General features: G+C 40.4%; 2 protein-coding genes across 2 annotated transcripts in view; one reads left to right on the top strand and one right to left on the bottom strand.

Annotated features, from left to right (window-relative positions):
* SNW1 (SNW domain containing 1) overlaps positions 1-12545 on the top strand; it is a 22664-nt gene extending 10119 nt beyond the window's left edge. The window contains exons 4-14 of the mRNA XM_061611853.1: positions 1947-2042; positions 2124-2230; positions 2854-2958; positions 3050-3119; positions 4203-4268; positions 5343-5459; positions 5750-5891; positions 6410-6506; positions 7877-7994; positions 11562-11728; positions 11808-12545. Of these exons, the coding sequence (XP_061467837.1) occupies positions 1947-2042; positions 2124-2230; positions 2854-2958; positions 3050-3119; positions 4203-4268; positions 5343-5459; positions 5750-5891; positions 6410-6506; positions 7877-7994; positions 11562-11728; positions 11808-12006 (1284 nt within the window). The 3' untranslated portion in view covers positions 12007-12545. The remainder of the gene's footprint in view (positions 1-1946; positions 2043-2123; positions 2231-2853; positions 2959-3049; positions 3120-4202; positions 4269-5342; positions 5460-5749; positions 5892-6409; positions 6507-7876; positions 7995-11561; positions 11729-11807) is intronic.
* SLIRP (SRA stem-loop interacting RNA binding protein) lies at positions 12470-17736 on the bottom strand. Its single transcript, XM_061612814.1, has 5 exons — positions 17674-17736; positions 16706-16751; positions 15904-15962; positions 14410-14517; positions 12470-12611 (listed from the first exon to the last, which is right to left on the bottom strand). The coding sequence occupies exons 1-5, from the start codon at positions 17734-17736 to the stop codon at positions 12537-12539; spliced, it is 351 nt and encodes a 116-aa protein (XP_061468798.1). The 3' UTR covers positions 12470-12536.

The raw sequence follows: 17736 nt of genomic DNA, 5'->3' as shown, positions 1-17736 counted from the left end.
TAAGCACATAGAAGAACAAGCCTTGCTGAAGCAGAGCCAGCATGGCTTCTGCAAGGGAAAGTCCTGTCTCAGTAACCTATTAGAATTCTTTGAGAGTGTCAACAAGCATATAGATAGAGGTGATCCAGTGGACATAGTGTACTTAGACTTTCAAAAAGCGTTTGACAAGGTACCTCACCAAAGACTTCTGAGGAAGCTTAGCAGTCATGGAATAAGAGGAGAGGTCCTCTTGTGGATAAGGAATTGGTTAAGAAGCAGAAAGCAGAGAGTAGGAATAAACGGACAGTTCTCCCAATGGAGGGCTGTAGAAAGCGGAGTCCCTCAAGGATCGGTATTGGGACCTGTACTTTTCAACTTGTTCATTGATGACCTAGAATTAGGAGTGAGCAGTGAAGTGGCCAAGTTTGCTGACGACTCTAAATTGTTCAGGATTGTTAAAACAAAAAGGGATTGCGAAGAACTCCAAAAAGACCTCTCCAAACTGAGTGAATGGGCGGAAAAATGGCAAATGCAATTCAATATAAACAAGTGTAAAATTATGCATATTGGAGCAAAAAATCTTAATTTCACATATACGCTCATGGGGTCTGAACTGGCGGTGACCGACCAGGAGAGAGACCTCGGGGTTGTAGTGGACAGCACGATGAAAATGTCGACCCAGTGTGCGGCAGCTGTGAAAAAGGCAAATTCCATGCTAGCGATAATTAGGAAAGGTATTGAAAATAAAACAGCCAATATCATAATGCCGTTGTATAAATCTATGGTGTGGCCGCATTTGGAATACTGTGTACAGTTCTGGTCGCCTCATCTCAAAAAGGATATTATAGAGTTGGAAAAGGTTCAGAAGAGGGCAACCAGAATGATCAAGGGGATGGAGCGACTCCCTTACGAGGAAAGATTGCAGCATTTGGGGCTTTTTAGTTTAGAGAAAAGGCGGGTCAGAGGAGACATGATAGAAGTGTATAAAATTATGCATGGCATTGAGAAAGTGGATAGAGAAAAGTTCTTCTCCCTCTCTCATAATACTAGAACTCGTGGACATTCAAAGAAGCTGAATGTTGGAAGATTCAGGACAGACAAAAGGAAGTACTTCTTTACTCAGCGCATAGTTAAACTATGGAATTTGCTCCCACAAGATGCAGTAATGGCCACCAGCTTGGACGGCTTTAAAAGAAGATTAGACAAATTCATGGAGGACAGGGCTATCAATGGCTACTAGCCGTGATGGCTGTGCTCTGCCACCCTAGTCAGAGGCAGCATGCTTCTGAAAACCAGTTGCCGGAAGCCTCAGGAGGGGAGAGTGTTCTTGCACTCGGGTCCTGCTTGCGGGCTTCCCCCAGGCACCTGGTTGGCCACTGTGAGAACAGGATGCTGGACTAGATGGGCCACTGGCCTAATCCAGCAGGCTCTTCTTATGTTCTTATGACTTTCCCTTCCTCTTCCATGCACCCCCTAAATCTGTTCTAGGAGTTCCCCCAACCCTCTGGCGCAGATTTGGAGAGGGTACAGGATGCACACAAGCAGAAATCCTTGTCCTGACAGGACATGGTTGTTGGATCTGTATTGATGTTTTACCTCCTGTTCTTAGGTTTTGATTGTCTTGTATTTTGCTGTTAGCCACCTTGAGTGCCATTTGGTAGAAAGGTGGAATAAGAAAAACATCCTAGTAGCTCCAAATAGGGTGTGAAAGAATCTCTGGTATTTTATTCTAGGGTCATGAAAAAGAAAATAGCCCTCTGGGGTGGCAATTTGGAATTCTAAATATATTTCTAGCCTTTTTTCCCTGGTATTTTTAGTGTTTGGCACTTATGTGCGCTACCCCATTTAAGAAAGCTATTAAAGGTCCAAAAAATGAAGGAAAAAACAAAGCTGCAGAGATATGCTGGATTTTTGTTGTTGTTCGTTTACAGTATTCCTCCTTCATAGGGCTGTTTTCAATGTTTCAGGTCATTTACAGCAAATACACAGACCTGGTTCCAAAAGAAGTTATGAATGTGGATGACCCTGAGCTGCAAAGACCTGATGATGAAGCTGTCAGAGAGGTATTGTAGTCAGTGATACATGCAACTATTGGAGCTGCTTGTATCTTGTCCAAGTGTTTAATGTAACATTTCTGATTGCAGCTTACAGAAAAGACTCGAGCAGCCCTGGAAAAGTCTGTCTCCCAGAAAATTGCAGCAGCCATGCCGGTCCGAGCAGCTGATAAACTAGCTCCAGCTCAATACATTCGGTATTGGACAATTTTTGTATTGTTGAAATCTTTTTGCATACATAAGCCCTTGTTGGCAGTGTAAAGCATAATGATTATGTCAGTGCACAAGCAGTTACATGATTGTTAAAAAAATATTGCTGTTTAATGAAATGTGGTATTAGTCCTGTTGCAGAGAACATGATGTACTTGGCTATGCAGAGGAAACTGTGGCTATGCGTTCCCTTCTTGATTTGTTTCTGATAATGAACCTTCTTGCAATAAATGCATTATGGTCTTTATGGTCCATGAACATTGAATAGCACAATGGTGTCTTATGAAGCTACCTTCAAAATAAAGGTCAGAAATACAGTGCATCCAACTGGAAAGATTTTTGCTGTCCTACCAGTAAAATTGGATAGGAATTAGAACATCAGGTTCTGTTATTTGACTGAAACAGAGCTGTCTAGTCAATGTGTGCACAGTTTGAAAGCATGGAGACCATTCATTTACTTCTGGGTGTTCATTTTGGCACTTCTGCTCAAGGTTGTATGCTTGGCAATCCATTGTCTGAGCAAAACTGAAATGATGGCAAAGAGGAAAGGACAGATCAAATTGTAAGAGTCTGTGTACTGATAGCTGAATCTCTTCCTTGCTTTTTTCAGATACACACCATCACAGCAAGGTGTGGCCTTCAACTCTGGTGCAAAACAGAGAGTTATTAGAATGGTGGAGATGCAAAAAGATCCCATGGAGCCACCAAGATTCAAGTGAGAATTGGACATGTATCGTTCTTGTGCCATAGAGGGTTTGGGAATGGAGATTAACATACTAATTATACTATATTTTTCCACACATTAGAATTAACAAAAAAATTCCTCGTGGGCCACCATCTCCTCCAGCTCCTGTAATGCACTCTCCCAGCAGAAAGGTAATGGGCTTTGCAGTTGTCCTCTTATGTGGCATTTTTAAAGACCTGATGGACAGAATATGAAGTGTTCTAGGGGGGGGAATGAAGGTTTATAAAATTATGCATGGTGTGGGAGTGGATAGAAATATGTTTTGTCTCCTTGTTCCATAATACTAGAACCCAGGGTCATCCAATAAAGCAAGGTGGGAGATTCCAGACTGATAAAAGGAGGTACTTCTTCACACAGCACATAATGAAACTATGGGATTTGCCGCCACACGATGTGGTGATGGCCACCAGGTTAGATGGCTTTAGACAAATTCCTGGAAGATAAAGGTATCAGTGTCTACTAGGCATGATGGCAGTATACGATCTCCAGGATCAGAGTCCCTTCACCTCTGAATACCACTTCTTGGAGAACAACAGCAGTGGGGGGCTATTGCGTTCATGTCCCGCTTGTGGGCTTCCTAGAGGCACCTAGTTGGCCACTGTGGGAAACAGGATCTTACACTAGGTGCATCTTTGGCTTGATGTGGCTGAACTCTTCTTTTGTTCTTAGATGTGTCCCTCTGATTAGACTGGATAGTGACATTCTAGATTTGTTGTTTTACTTCCCCCTTGACTTGCTTGCTTGAGAAATCTGGACCTATCTATTCTGTAGGCATCTTGGCATGATAAACCTTGTTTGCTCCTGTTAACCACTTGAGCAATGTTCTGCTGTTTGTAGAAGCACTGAATGTTCTTTGGGCTACTACTTGCTGAAGCAGCTTTCAGAGCCACCAGTGAGGTTTATGTGAAATAAACTCATTGGGGGGACCGTGGATGTAAGTTAAACTGGATGAACTGATTCCCCACAGATCTAGGACTCCCTCAGCAGAGCTTGATATCCAAGTTTAAAATGCAACTACTATTCTCAGAATTGCTGAGGGATTATCTTTAGTTTTAGCTTTCCAGGAGATACAGCTTGAATGAACACAACAGTTGCCACAAAAACATTTTGTTAACACTTTCTGTTTGATGGTTCATTGCTACTCAGCCATTGGGAAAGAATGGGAAAGAATCCCCCCCCCTTGGTTAAAATATCTTTACTTCTTCTCTGTTCAGATGACCGTGAAGGAGCAACAAGAATGGAAAATTCCTCCTTGCATTTCAAACTGGAAAAATGCAAAGGTAATTAACTTGTCATAACATCAGCCTCTAATGTTGCATCCTGCTGGGAACCTCCTCAAAAAAGATCTACAATTTGAATATTGCTTTAAAGCATCTAGAGCTGAGTAAACCAGCTCTTTTCTGGAAGGGGTTTGCCAACATATGATTTGACTCTTCTCTGCTTGATATCCTAAAGCTGTCAAGATGACAGGGGAAAGAATATCGCTGGGTAGTAAATTGCTATTTTGCAGTGATCAACTGGTTAGGCAAAGGAAGTATTCAAAACTCCCATCATACTATGTTTCCAGGGTATAAAACCAATTTGGCCTGGTGTTTTTGAGCCTTTGGCAATAAGGGATATACTCTTGTAGTAGCATTTCTTTATCAGAGTCATTAGAAAGGTTGGATTTGAACCAGTAAGAATTGAATTCAAATCCTCACTTAGTTTATGTATCTTATAGGGTGGGCAATTGTGCACACTTAGCCTAACATACTTCACCAGATTGCATAAAATAGGATAACCCCCTCATTTTACATCCCTAAGTTCCTTGGAGGAGGAGCAGGATACAAATGGGAGAAATGATATAAAAGGCTTAACTGGTTCACATCTGTGTTTGTGTATGCTAATAAGGTTCACCATACCTTTCACTAGTTTCTCAGCCCACCATCTGAGGAGTATGATGCTTATGAAGGCTTATGCCACGATAAATTGGTTATTATTCAATTACCACAGCTACCTTTGTGTCTCTCCAACTCTGTCTGAGCTATTTTCTATTTTGCAAGGTCACTTTGTTGCCCTATTCAGAGAGAACAATATTCAGAGAACAATTCTGTTGGCAGTTCAATGCTTGCAGGAAGGGGGAGTAGTGATGGATTTCTGTTTCTTTTGGGATCATAGTTCTCATTATTAAAACTTCAATAGTAGGTCTTGACAACACAAAATATCCCATATGTTTAGATGCTTCATTTGATTCCTTTCATAAAATCTTAGACTGAAGATACATGGTTAATTTTTCCAGCAACCTAAATGTGTTTAGGCTTGGCACTACTATCTCTCTTCCTAGTAACTAAGTGTCTTGTGTGTTTTCTTTCCAGGGTTACACTATTCCATTAGACAAGCGTCTGGCTGCAGATGGCAGAGGACTGCAGACTGTACACATTAACGAAAACTTTGCCAAATTGGCTGAGGCTCTCTACATTGCTGACAGAAAGGTCAGGCCATAGTTTGTTCTCCACTATGCATCTTTTTTTTTCTTTCCCCAGAAAAAAATTGAGCTGTGTTGTAACTTTTACTCAGTGGCTTGGAAACAGAAGTTTGTGACAGCAGTGTAGCATGGCTTCTATACTGCACTTTCCCTAGCCATCTAGTTTCTTGACTAGCCAAAAGCATATGGCTGTTCTAATTCTGGATTGTACATGTGGTTTTATATTACAAACCAAAAGCTTAAAAACCAGGTGGCTTTCCAGTGCCCTTAGTGCCTTATGCTCTGAATCTTGTGTAGGCTCGCGAGGCTGTAGAGATGCGAGCCCAGGTGGAGCGGAAGATGGCCCAGAAGGAAAAAGAGAAACATGAGGAGAAACTCAGGGAAATGGCTCAGAAGGCCAGGGAGCGAAGAGCTGGGATCAAAACCCACGTGGAGAAAGGTACATCCCTTCCATCTTCTTGGTTGCTTTCATAAAATATTCCAAAGAGGTTTTTGCATGTGACTGGTGTAAAGACCTCTTCAGGGAGATTGCAGCATGAGGCTATCATAATGGAGGACTGCTTAATCCCCTCAGTCTTAGCTCTGTATGCATAGTGGTCCTCATGCAAAGAACATGCAGCCCAATCCTATGCATGTTTATGTGCAAGTAAGTTCCACTTAATTCATTGGTGCTTACTTTCAAATAGGCGTGCATGGGATTGTAGTCTTAAGTGGCTGGTTTTTATGGCACATAACCTTTAGTGATTTTCCCAATTGCATTTAAACTTGTTGGCCCAGAAAAGAAATACAGTATTGTTCTGCTGCAGAAATGTTAAAAGATCCTTCAACTTCTGAATACTTAGTCCAGCATCCAATATCCAATAGCGCTAGTTCACCATCTACTGTGGAACTGACTGTTAAATATCCCAAATAAGTGATGGCTGTGTGTAATTTGGAATCTCAAATGTATCTGTACAGAGGATGGAGAAGCTAGAGAACGTGATGAAATCAGACATGACAGGCGAAAAGAGAGGCAGCATGACCGGAATCTTTCCAGAGCAGCCCCTGACAAAAGGTTAAGTAGTTCAGCTAATATATAACTGGCACATTCACCTGGTCAAGGAAAATGGAAAGAGTTTGATTCTAACCCAACAAATTAGCATTCCCTTGGTTGCTCTTTCATATTACTATGCCAGAAATGTGCATTCCTGTAGTGTGCTGTGACATGTTATTGGAAGAATAGAAGCGCACCTTCAGTGTCAGTTTTTGTGCATCTGTATATCAAATGTTGGTGTGTTTTGAGCTAGAAGCCATGAAATGAGCCAGACAGTCAGCCAAGCCTCTGCATAGCATTGGTTCCTTAGTTTTTCTCTCTGCCAACCCCAAAGAAAGGAACTAAGGTTGCACTATAATGCCCCACATATGCCATACTATAACTGATGGGAACAAGTGAACTTCGTGTATTAGCATTGTCTGGAGAACATGATCTTGCTCTGACTGGTTAGAGGAGAGATTATAGAAAGCTGCATAAGCTGTATTTATGTACTTCACCCTTAGGCAACAATGATGCCTGGATAAAGACTTGAACATGGCAGGTCCTCCTCCCATGCCCACCATGTAGATTTTCTCCGCTAGTTTAATTCTCATATGCCATCCTTTATGTCAGCCAAACTGCTATCTTTCTCTGCAAATTCTGGGAGGTCTGTTGTATTTTGAAAACCATATTTCTCTGCAGGTTGGATTGATTTTTGTATCACCCAGAAATTATAAATTAAATTTAATTTGAAAATTTAGACTGATTGAATTAAAGTATCCCATTTTTTTTCCAATTTCTACACTTCCTGAGTGAGCATATGTGTTAACTGGTTGCTAAAACACACAATTCTGTTAATTAGCAATTAGCAGAGCCTTTATACTATCTTGGAATATATCCCACAACTTCTAGCCATGCAACCCACAGTTTTGCACTACAGAATTTTACCAGCTTGGAGACAAGGGTGACCATTTAATTTCACAGTCTGTTTCTGAATGGCCCTCTGTATTACCTGCAAAAACACTAAGCAAGGTAGCTTCCTTGAAGATGAAGGCTGAATCCAAAGAATTGCGATATGAGGGCTTTAGGTTTGTTCTTAAAAAGCATCCTCCCCTCTTGTAAGGCAAGCTACTTTTTGAAGTTGAGAGTTTCAAAAGGAATTTCTGGGGTGAGGTTAGCTTTTTGAAGAAGTCACTATTGGGCTAGTGCAAGCCTCTTCCATGGCTAAGTTATTATTTTGATCTAGCAATTCAGCACTGCTTCCCCAAAGTATGTCTAGTCAAAAAGCAAATGCAAAACACTCTGCCTACTCAGAATGAAGATGTCAAGAGTCAACTAAAGTTATAGTGTGTCACATAGAAGCATTGTTGATATTACTGCAACATAACCAGTACACAATATTGTTAACTCAGGTCAAAGTTGCAAAGGAATGAGAACAGAGATATTAGTGAAGTCATTGCCTTGGGTGTTCCTAATCCTCGGACATCGAGTGAGGTCCAGTATGACCAGAGGCTTTTCAACCAGAGTAAAGTAAGTAATTCCTTTCATCACTATGTGGAAAGCCATCACTACATTTGAAGCAGAAAATTGCAATGTCTGCTGCCAGATGCAGAGCATTAAAAACAAAATATATTAAAAAATTAAAAATTTATGTCCTGACTTGTGAGCCACTATCCTGAACAGTTTATATATTAACTTCTAATTTTGCAAGTAGTTCACCTTGTGGTAATTATGACAATGGTGGTTTGAGCCCATGTTTGTAATTTTCAGTCATTCTCATTTCTTCTGTTGCTATATGCCTTCAAGTCGATTACGACTTATGGCAACCCTATAAATCAGCAACCTCCAATAGCATCTGTCATAAACCACCCTGTTCATATCTTGTAAATTCAGATCTGTGGCTTCATTTATGGAATCAATCCATCTCTTGTTGAGCCTTCCTCTTTTTCTACTCCCTTCTATTTTCCCTAGCATTAATTTGTCTTTTCAAATGAATCATGTATTTTCATTATGTGTCCAAATATGATAACCTCAGTTTCATCATTTTAGCTTCTAATGATAGTTCTGGTTTAATTTGTTCTAACACCCAATTATTTGTCTTTTTCGCGATCCATGGTATCTGCCAAGTTCTCCTCCAACACCACATTTCATATGAGTTTATTTTTCTCTTACCTGCTTTTTTCACTGTCCAACTTTCACAACCATACATACAGATCGGGAATACCATGGTCTGAATGATCCTGACTTTAATGTTCAGTGATATACCTTTGCTTTTGAGGACTTTTTCTAGTTCTCTCATAGCTGCCCTCCCAGTCCTAGCTGCCTTCTGCTGTCTTGACTATTGTCTCCATTTTGGTTAATGACTGTGCCAAGGTATTGACCAGTTTTCACACCTCCTTCATCTTGGTCCAGTCCTGCTTTCTGTATATGTTCTGCGTACAGATTAAACAAATAAAATACACCTGTCTCACACCCTTTCCAATTGGGAACCAATTGTTTTCTCCATATTCTGTCCTTACAATAGCCTCTTGTGCAGAGTATAGGTTGCGCACCAGGACAATCAGATGCTGTGGCACCCCCATTTTTTTTAAAGCATTCCATAGTTTTTCATGATCTACACAGTCAAAGGCTTTGATGTAATCTATAAAGCACAGGGTGATTTTCTTCTGATATTCCTTTGTCCGTTCCATTATCCAACGTATGTTTGCGGTATAATCTCTGGTACCTCTTTCCTTTCTAAATCCAACTTGAACATCTGGCATTTCTTGCTCCATATATGGTAAGAGCTTTTATTGTAGAGTCTTGAGCATTACTTTAGTTGCATGGGATATTAAGGCAATAGTTTGATAATTACTGCATTCCCTGGGATCCCCTTTCTTTGGAATTGGGATGTGTATTGGAAGCTTCCAGTCTCGAGGGCCATTGTTTTCCTTATTTGTTGACAAATCTTTATCAAAATTCAGACAGATTCAGACTCGGTAGCTTGTAGCAACTCTATTGGTATGCCATCTGTTCTTGGTGATTTCTTTCTTCCAAGTCCAGTCTTCTAGCCTGCCAGTCCAGTTCTTCCAGTCTGCTTGTGTGTTGGGAGTTGCTTTTTAATGTTTTTATACTTTTTTTAGAAAAATGTTTTTAACCTTTTTTTTAAGATTTCTTCAAAACTTTTAAAAATGTTTTAAAAGTTGTTTTATTTTAATGTATTTTAAAGTCTGTTTGTATGATGTTTTAAAGTGTTGTTAGTGCTTTTGTTTGCCGCCCTGGGCTCCTGCTGGGAGGAAGGGTGGGATATAAATCAAATGATAAATAAAGTATTTTAAGAGCAGCTTCCACCTCACATTCTAAAATTTCTGGTTCTTCATCATATGGTTCCTCCATGAGTGAATCTGTCATCCTGGTATCTCTTTTATAGAATTCTTCAGTGTATTGCTTCTATCTTTTATTTCATCTCAGTCAGTCAGTGTGTTCCCCTGTTGATTATTCAACATCCCTACTCTTGGTTTAAATTTCCCTTTAATTTCTCTAATCTTTTGGAATAGGGCTCGTTCTTTTTTGTTGTCCTCTATACAGTAAGTGTTGTAATAGTTCACTTTGTCCCTACATACTAGTTGCTGTATTGTTGCATTTAGGGTTCTAACTGTGTTTCTATCTCCTTTTGCTTTTGCTTTCTTTCTCTCTTTAACCCTTTTAAGAATTTCATCAGTCATCCATTGAGATCTTTCTCTCTTTTTAGCTAGAGGTATTGTCTTTTTACATTCTTCCCTGATAATGTCTCTGACTTCAATCTATAGTTCTTCTGGTTCTCTATCAACTAAGTTTAACGCCTCAAATCTGTTCCTTATTTGATCTTTATATTCTTCTGGGATGTTATTTAAATTGTATTTTGGCATTATGATTGCTTTGCTGTTGTAGCTTTGCTCTGATTTTCGGTATTACCAGTTCATGATCTGTACCACAGTCTGCTCCTGGTCGTTTTCGCAGGAAGTATGGAACTTCTCCATCTTCTGTTCCCAATCATATAATCGATCCCTATATTGACCATTTGGTGATGTCGACATGTACAGTTGTTTTTTCAGTTGCTCAAACCCCCTCACCATGTTAAGGTGTGCATCCTAGAGAGGGCATTTCTTACATGAAGTTGGGGCCTATATATGTTGCAGATGATACCTTTGCTGTGAAAATATGGGGGGGGGTGAAGGAAAATGTGTGTGTAGGAAAAGAATTGGGATCCGAAGATACACATTCTCAGGATTATTTTGGCAATGAAGGTGCAACTACCATGCACTGTACTGTTGTCAGCCCTAGAGAAGCTGCAGCTAAGAGACACATTAAAGCAAGCACCGTGTCTTAAACTGGGATGACCCCATCCTAGAACATGTTGAGTGAAGGAAAGCAAACTATTTGCTTTCTCCAGACAATACTTAACAGCTCCACAGTACCAGACTCCCATCACCTGACATTGCCTTTCAGGTGTTGGGGATACTCTGCATGTAAATTGGAGATGGACAACCTGCCTCCTTCAGTCTAATTTTATGCAGCTCTTAGACTAATTTCAGAAGCACTCTGCAAGCGATCAGTTCAGACCTGTGGCAGGAATGATCTGTGCCTCTCCTGGCAGTCCACTGGGTGGAGAGGGAGTCAGCAGAAAGAGAGACAAGGGGTATCCCCCCATTTTTGGCTCAGATCTGCCCATAGTAAGCATGTGCCTCCTAAAGAGAGCCCTCAGATACCACTGTGGTGGAGGCTAAACCCGAACCTGGTAACCCAAGCCATTGAGAATCAGGCTCCTCCTTTCAACTGAAGTTTCATCCTTTCTCTTTTTTTCTAATGCTAGTATGCAACACTGTTGGGAATTGGCTTTTAAAGGGAGGGTGTATGCCCATGCACGTGTAATGGCTGACTAAAAGTAATCTGCTACTATAACCATTCTGTTTTATGGGAAATCTGTTCTCCCAGCAAATTCTGCTACTGTGACTCTGAACAGCAATCTACCTAATGCAATTAGGTAGGTTTTTAGTAGTGTTGATTTCTCAGGATATGTTTTTGGCACTTGTGCTGGTTAGTGTCCAACTAATACAGACTGTTTTGGTGTTCTGCTAGGGTATGGACAGTGGCTTTGCTGGAGGAGAAGATGAAATTTACAATGTCTATGACCAGCCCTGGAGAAGTGGTAAAGACATGGCCCAGAACATCTACAGACCCAGTAAAAATGTGGATAAGGACATGTATGGTGATGATCTGGAGGCACGAATAAAAACTACAAACAGGTATGGAAACTTCAAATGTTTCAGATTGTATTTTAAACACTAGAACACTAGATCTACTGCTTTCTTTTTTTCCTTACAGATTTGTTCCCGATAAGGAATTTTCGGGCTCAGACCGTAGGCAAAGAGGCCGAGAAGGACCAGTTCAGTTTGAGGAGGATCCTTTTGGTCTAGACAAATTCTTGGAAGAAGCCAAACAGCATGGGGGCTCAAAAAGGCCTTCTGATAGTAGCCGCCCTAAAGAACATGAGCATGAAGGCAAGAAGAGAAGGAAAGAGTAAGGATTTGGATTTTTAGACAGGGAGACTGGATTCAGTACTTCAAGGATTTTAAACCAGACTGCAGGGGATTGTCTAAACAACTGACAGCTCCTCTATAGTGGATATGATGCACCTGTCTAATGGGATACTTTTACCAAGGAACAGAGGGAAGGAAAAATGGACCACTGAATTATAGGATCTGTATTTGGGGGCTGTAGTTGTACATTGCCTCTTTGTTTTTAAACAGGTGGAGTTCTGTTCCCTTGGCTTAGGGTCAGAATATGCTGCCTGATGTATCCTGAGTTCTTTGTAGCTAAAGCTGCTTATTCCATGTGATAATGCTCCTCTTGTACATAGTTTGCCCTGCTTCTGCTGTAATGTACTTGAAAGGGGGAAGTGTATTGTCATTCACTTGCTCTACTGTGATTGTATAGTTCGTTCATTCATCTTAGGCTTAAAAGAGAAACAGCTGGATTCATTTAACTGAGATGAATACATATCCAAGTTTATTTTAGTTTCTTTACATAGCAGTGAAATAAAGTCTCCTTCCTTTAACTGAAGTCAGCAGTTCTTCTGTCTGAATGTTGGCCTGCAAAACCTCTACTTTTCTGATGTTTTACTTCAAGCTGAAAGATTGAACAAACACAATTGCTCGTAAGATAGTCGAAGAAATAAATATCCATGTCAATTTTGATATTTTAGAGGTAATAATTATGCATAAATTAAAACCATTTTTTCACAAAACATTTCTGAAAATTTCTTTGAATCCAGGCTTGTTTTGAGCCCTTAATGAAATGCTTTTTAGCCAAAAGAAATACCTGATCTGCTTATTAATTCAGATTACCCATAGGCTTACTATCATATTCGTTTCGGATGCAGATTCACAAATGCCTTTGGACATTTAATTTTGTTCACCTGTAAATATTCTGACTAATGATCAACCAATTTCTTTATTCAAGATAATGCTATTTAGCTTTTAGAACTTAAGCACATTTCATCTATCTAAATATACTAATTTCCATTATCTTACACTTCACTAAATTTTCAAGATTAATTTTCATCTTTTTTTTTGTGAAGTATATCTATGAAGAGATAAACTCCTTTCAACTATAGAAGGATAAGACATTAAAACCATTTTGTTTATGCCTCATCCTTCCTATAAGGACCTCAAGGCAGATACATGGCTTTCCTGTCCTTTATCCTCTCAAGAATCTTAAAGGTTGGTTGAGCGATAGTAAGTAGTTCAAGATCTGCCATTGAATTTTAGGGCTGAAAATGGATTTGAACTCTACTGTCATTCCAAAGCTCTGTAATACGTTGGTTCAGTCTCTTAATGGAAGCACTTATTTTAAACAACTTAATTTTTACTTGAATAACAACTGTCAATGTTTTTTCATATGTCAAACACTCGTTTTTAGTAGATTACATCCATAAGTGTAAATCAGTTATGGAGAACCTCCAGCCAGCAGTCAGGGGTCCTACTTTGACCTGCAAGGCAATTTTCCCCAAGCCACACGTATCTGCCCCACATTTGACATTAGGAATGGGGCACGTAAAGACGCAGCTTTACCTTAAAGTACATTCTCAATTGCTCCTTAGCAAGCAGAGCTTATATTTTAATTTGAGACCAATGCAAGCCTGGATGAAATTGGTTCCAGTTAAAGCTCCTGATCTAAGCTCCCAATCAAGAGTTCCCTAGTGCAGCTGATCCCTGCCAAAAGTTAGGTTTGCAGTGCCCTCTATTCCAATTTCACTTGCAGGGGAATAGTTATATAGCATAGTGGAAGCCAGCCATCTTCCCCCAGCAGTCCTTCATGCAACCAAGCTGTGAGACCAAGTTTAGGAGAGCTGAAGCTGGTCCTCTCCTTGCTCATACCATAATATACAGTACCACCTGTAGAGCAGGAGTGGGTAAAACAAAGGCCTGCCACCAAATGCAGGCCCTCCTCAAATGCTTTTACTTGGCTGGGATATGTCCTTGAACTGTGATAGAGACTTTTATCTTCCTGCATGGTCAGATGTATGGGTGTGTAGAAGCCCATAGCTTGGATGTAGCCTACCATTGCTCTGCCCACTTTTGCTTCTGGGCTCCATCTACTGCTGGGATGCCAGACCTAAAAGGTTGCCTACAAGTGAACACAGCCCTTGTCCTGAAAACTATTCTTTACCCCTGCACTGAATCTTTATCATATTAATGCAAACCTCAACTCATGTATTAGGAGCCTGAGGCCATAACTTGTGGAAGATTTGAAAAGTGCAACAAATGTGCTAACCAGGGTGTTCTCAGTTACAATTTATTTATTTATTTATTTATTAAATTTATATACCGCCCGACTAGCGATAGCTAGATAGACAATGTGTATCTTTAATTATGAAATAGCAAAGGAAGAGGAATTCAATGTGCGCAGTACTGGAGCCTCTTACCTTAGCTCCTTCTAGAATATGAGAGTCTTTCTGCAAAGCATTTTTAAGCCCTTCTTCTGCAGAAAATCCAATCCAGCATAAACCTTTGTGGAATCCTGTTCCTTTATCCTAATCATTCAAGACAAGTACATTACAAACATTTGAACTGACTTCTGATGGTTCCTATATTCTTGGTCAAATACTGCTTAAATGTAACCTACATATGGATTACATCTGCCCCTTGCACCTTCAACATTAACCTAGCCAACAGTGTCATACAAAAAGCAGTTACTAAAGATAAAAAATGATGCCCACAAATTATTTTCTCTCTCCAGCAGACTAGAAAATTTCCTAGCCACTTTTTTCATTAGTTCATGTTGGAGTGCAAGAACTCATTAGCTGGAATCTTTTTAGTTACCTCTGGGGTAGCCAACTCTCTAGATTGTACAACTTCATCAGCCCCAGCCATCATGCCCTAGGGGCAGGGATAATGGGAATTGGAATCCAATATCTGGAGCGCACCAAGCTGGCTACCCCTGGCTTACCCCTGCAGGGGTGAGAATTTCCTGGGGAAAACTAATTTTGGATGGAAGTGGGAGAAAGAACTGGGGCTGTAATCCTATACTCACATCGGAGCAAGCCCCCATTAAATTCAAAGGAATTTAATTGTGACTGAACTTGTATATGATTGCACTGCAAGTTGTTATGAAACTAAAAGGAAAACGGGTACTACAGAAGTGACATTGCTAATACCTAAGAACAAAATACATAACTTTGGGCATGATGTAGCCAGTTACATACTTACGTTTTACTGATTTCAGTGGAAGAGTTAAATACAAACTTAATTTATTCCACTTAAACCAATGGAATTCAAAAGTGCTCATGTTCAGCTGGACTATGCCCACTGTGTTACCAAAACAAAATACATGGATATATACAAATCACTGCTTTCCCATTTTAAATACACAGGCAGTGGATGGAACAGGATTTTTTTCTATAAAGGGGAATTGTATGCCCCTATTAGATGCACTGTACACGTTTTTTTTAATCTTTGGTATATCAGTACCCAAGTTCAAGAAGTACCCAAATGCAAGAAGCACCCTTTGGATGCAGATACGGCAAAGGCGGGAAATAATTGAAAAGCCATCTGAAGAAAGTTCATAAAAGACATGGGAAAAAACCTATTATAATTCAATGATGATTTCTGCAGAGTGTTCAAATACAGTTCTGAAGGTGACAGCAGAAAATACTGCATTGTATAATAGTTTAACATTTTCTTAAGCTATGTCACAATTACCAGATGCATTTTAAAAACTCAAATATATAAGAGGCAGATATTAACCGCAGTACGTATGTTAACATTTGTCAGGTTACTTTGTGCCTAACCTGACAAATGTTAACATACAGGGTGCTGGTTGTATTATACAATCACAATTTAAATATAGTTAAAACTGAACTATAATCCACAGAAATACTGTGTTTACTTTAGAGTTGGTTAATGACAATTATACTCACAAATGGCAGAGCGCATTTTTTCACAGAGCCAAACTGAGCAAAATATTCTGTAACTTCTTCTGCACACAAAAAAATGAAGAGTTAAAGTGCAGTCCATGCAGGGCTGGTCCCAGGCACACATTATGAGGGACCTGGGTCCAAATCCTTCTACAGCCTGATAATTCTCAAGGCCAATCCCCTTGCCAGTGAATGCACAGGGTCAAGGGTTCTTGCTTTCTCCCTTCCTCTGTGTCTACATAGAGTCCTTGTATGTTCACCTAAGCACACAGGTTATCAACAGCAGTCATCCAGTGCAGGTGGAGAATAGAGGAGACCCCACTCAAGAATTCTTGAGCCTTGGGAGGTACCAGATAATTTCTATCTGGGAGTCTGACTACAGATAGATGAACAGTCTTTACAATATAGACTATTCATATCTTGCACACTACAACTAATAAAATGCATTCTAGGTGGCCTCAGCCATCACTGCAGAAACAAAAATAGAAATACAATCAGCATGAAAGAAGTTTCTGGATATCCATTTAACATCAAAGTAAAAGAATGAAGGCACATCTTAGTTAAAACAAGTTACAATAGATGAAGGACTGAGTTAAACTCTTAAGTCATGTTACAGAGCCAAAGTTACAAAGTACATGGAAATACATCTCATAACACATCACCCATCAGACATCATGGTTGGAACAGAGAGGGTTCTCCTGCAGTCTGATTCCCCACTCCAGCAGAGCTGAGGGGTAACGATTGGTATAAAACCTGGCCTTTTATACACTTTCTTATCAGAGAAGACTTGCTCCCATGGCCTTACCAATTATGCTATCTACTAGAGACAGCACTAGCGACCTTTCTGCCTTCTAGAGACTGCAAGAATGCTCAATGTAAGCTACTAGTTGAAAGTGGTGGTGTTAACCATACCGTGTAAGGAACTTCCTCTTCAAAGAGCTAGTTTAAGTATTGGCTGACTGCCCAGACCTCTTATCTCTATGTGTTCCAGCTGCTTTCATAGGAAAATTACAGCTTTAGTCAAGACACAGAAGATGGGGGGGCTGTTTTAAACTACTGCTTTCTTACTATTTGGCCTTTATACATAAAACAGACTTTATAAGGTATTTCAGCAAATCTTCTGCATATTCTAAGCAATATAAGCAGATGTAAATGGTTTCGGCACATATCTGGGCTGGCCTATTACAAGCCATTAGCCACATAGGGTTGTCTGGGGCATGTCACTGTGTAATCATAATTGCGATAATGTGCTTTTGAAATTTCGGGGAGGGGGAGAGAAGAGGGCATGCCTGGGCATTTGATTCTCCGTAGAAATGGAGAGATGAAAGATGCTTGCAACAGTGGGCCCGTATGAAAGAGGGCAGGGTTTTGCACCTTTACTAATTGTAAAGTAGGGGACTTCAGTAGGTGTAGGTTGCATGAGACCTGCTGAAGTCCCCTGCTGTAACGAGTAAATGTGTAAAGCACTGTCCTGTTTTACATCTGGCCATCCTAACCTCAACACAAAAAAGGGGGAATTCGACACTAAGAGGCATATTCGCACGAGCTCACACACACCTAGGACCCATCTCTCTCTCTCTCTCTCTCTCTCTCTCTCTCACCCGTTCCCCCAAAACATTGGCATGGGGATAGAGAAGCAGACTTAAAACGCCGAGAGGGGGAGGCGGCCTGCACCCACACTATCCCTGACTTCCGTCTAACACGCCGAAAGGTGCCATTTATAACACCCCTCGATTCTCAGAAGGAAAGAAGCCCTCACTCACTTTTCCCCACTGTCCAAGGAACGCGGGTAACAAAAACCCGGAACAGCCGCCTAGAAGAATCTGACGCCGCCAT

This window comes from Rhineura floridana, chromosome 2, assembly GCF_030035675.1.
Source record: "Rhineura floridana isolate rRhiFlo1 chromosome 2, rRhiFlo1.hap2, whole genome shotgun sequence".
Classification (NCBI taxonomy): Eukaryota; Metazoa; Chordata; class Lepidosauria; order Squamata; family Rhineuridae; genus Rhineura; species Rhineura floridana.
Note: the sequence above shows the minus strand (reverse complement) of the source record. Positions and strands in the feature narration are given on the sequence as shown.

Bases quoted from the DNA above. Each gene is read 5' to 3' on its own strand.
- SLIRP (XM_061612814.1), bottom strand. From the start codon at position 17,736: ATGGCGGCGTCAGATTCTTCTAGGCGGCTGTTCCGGGTTTTTGTTACC. The intron at 15,963-16,705 runs GTAAGGCCATGG...TTTTGTGTGCAG, and splicing joins TCTAGTAGATAGCATAATTG to AAGAAGTTACAGAATATTTT. The intron at 14,518-15,903 runs GTGAGTATAATT...TTGAATGATTAG, and splicing joins AAAAATGCGCTCTGCCATTT to GATAAAGGAACAGGATTCCA.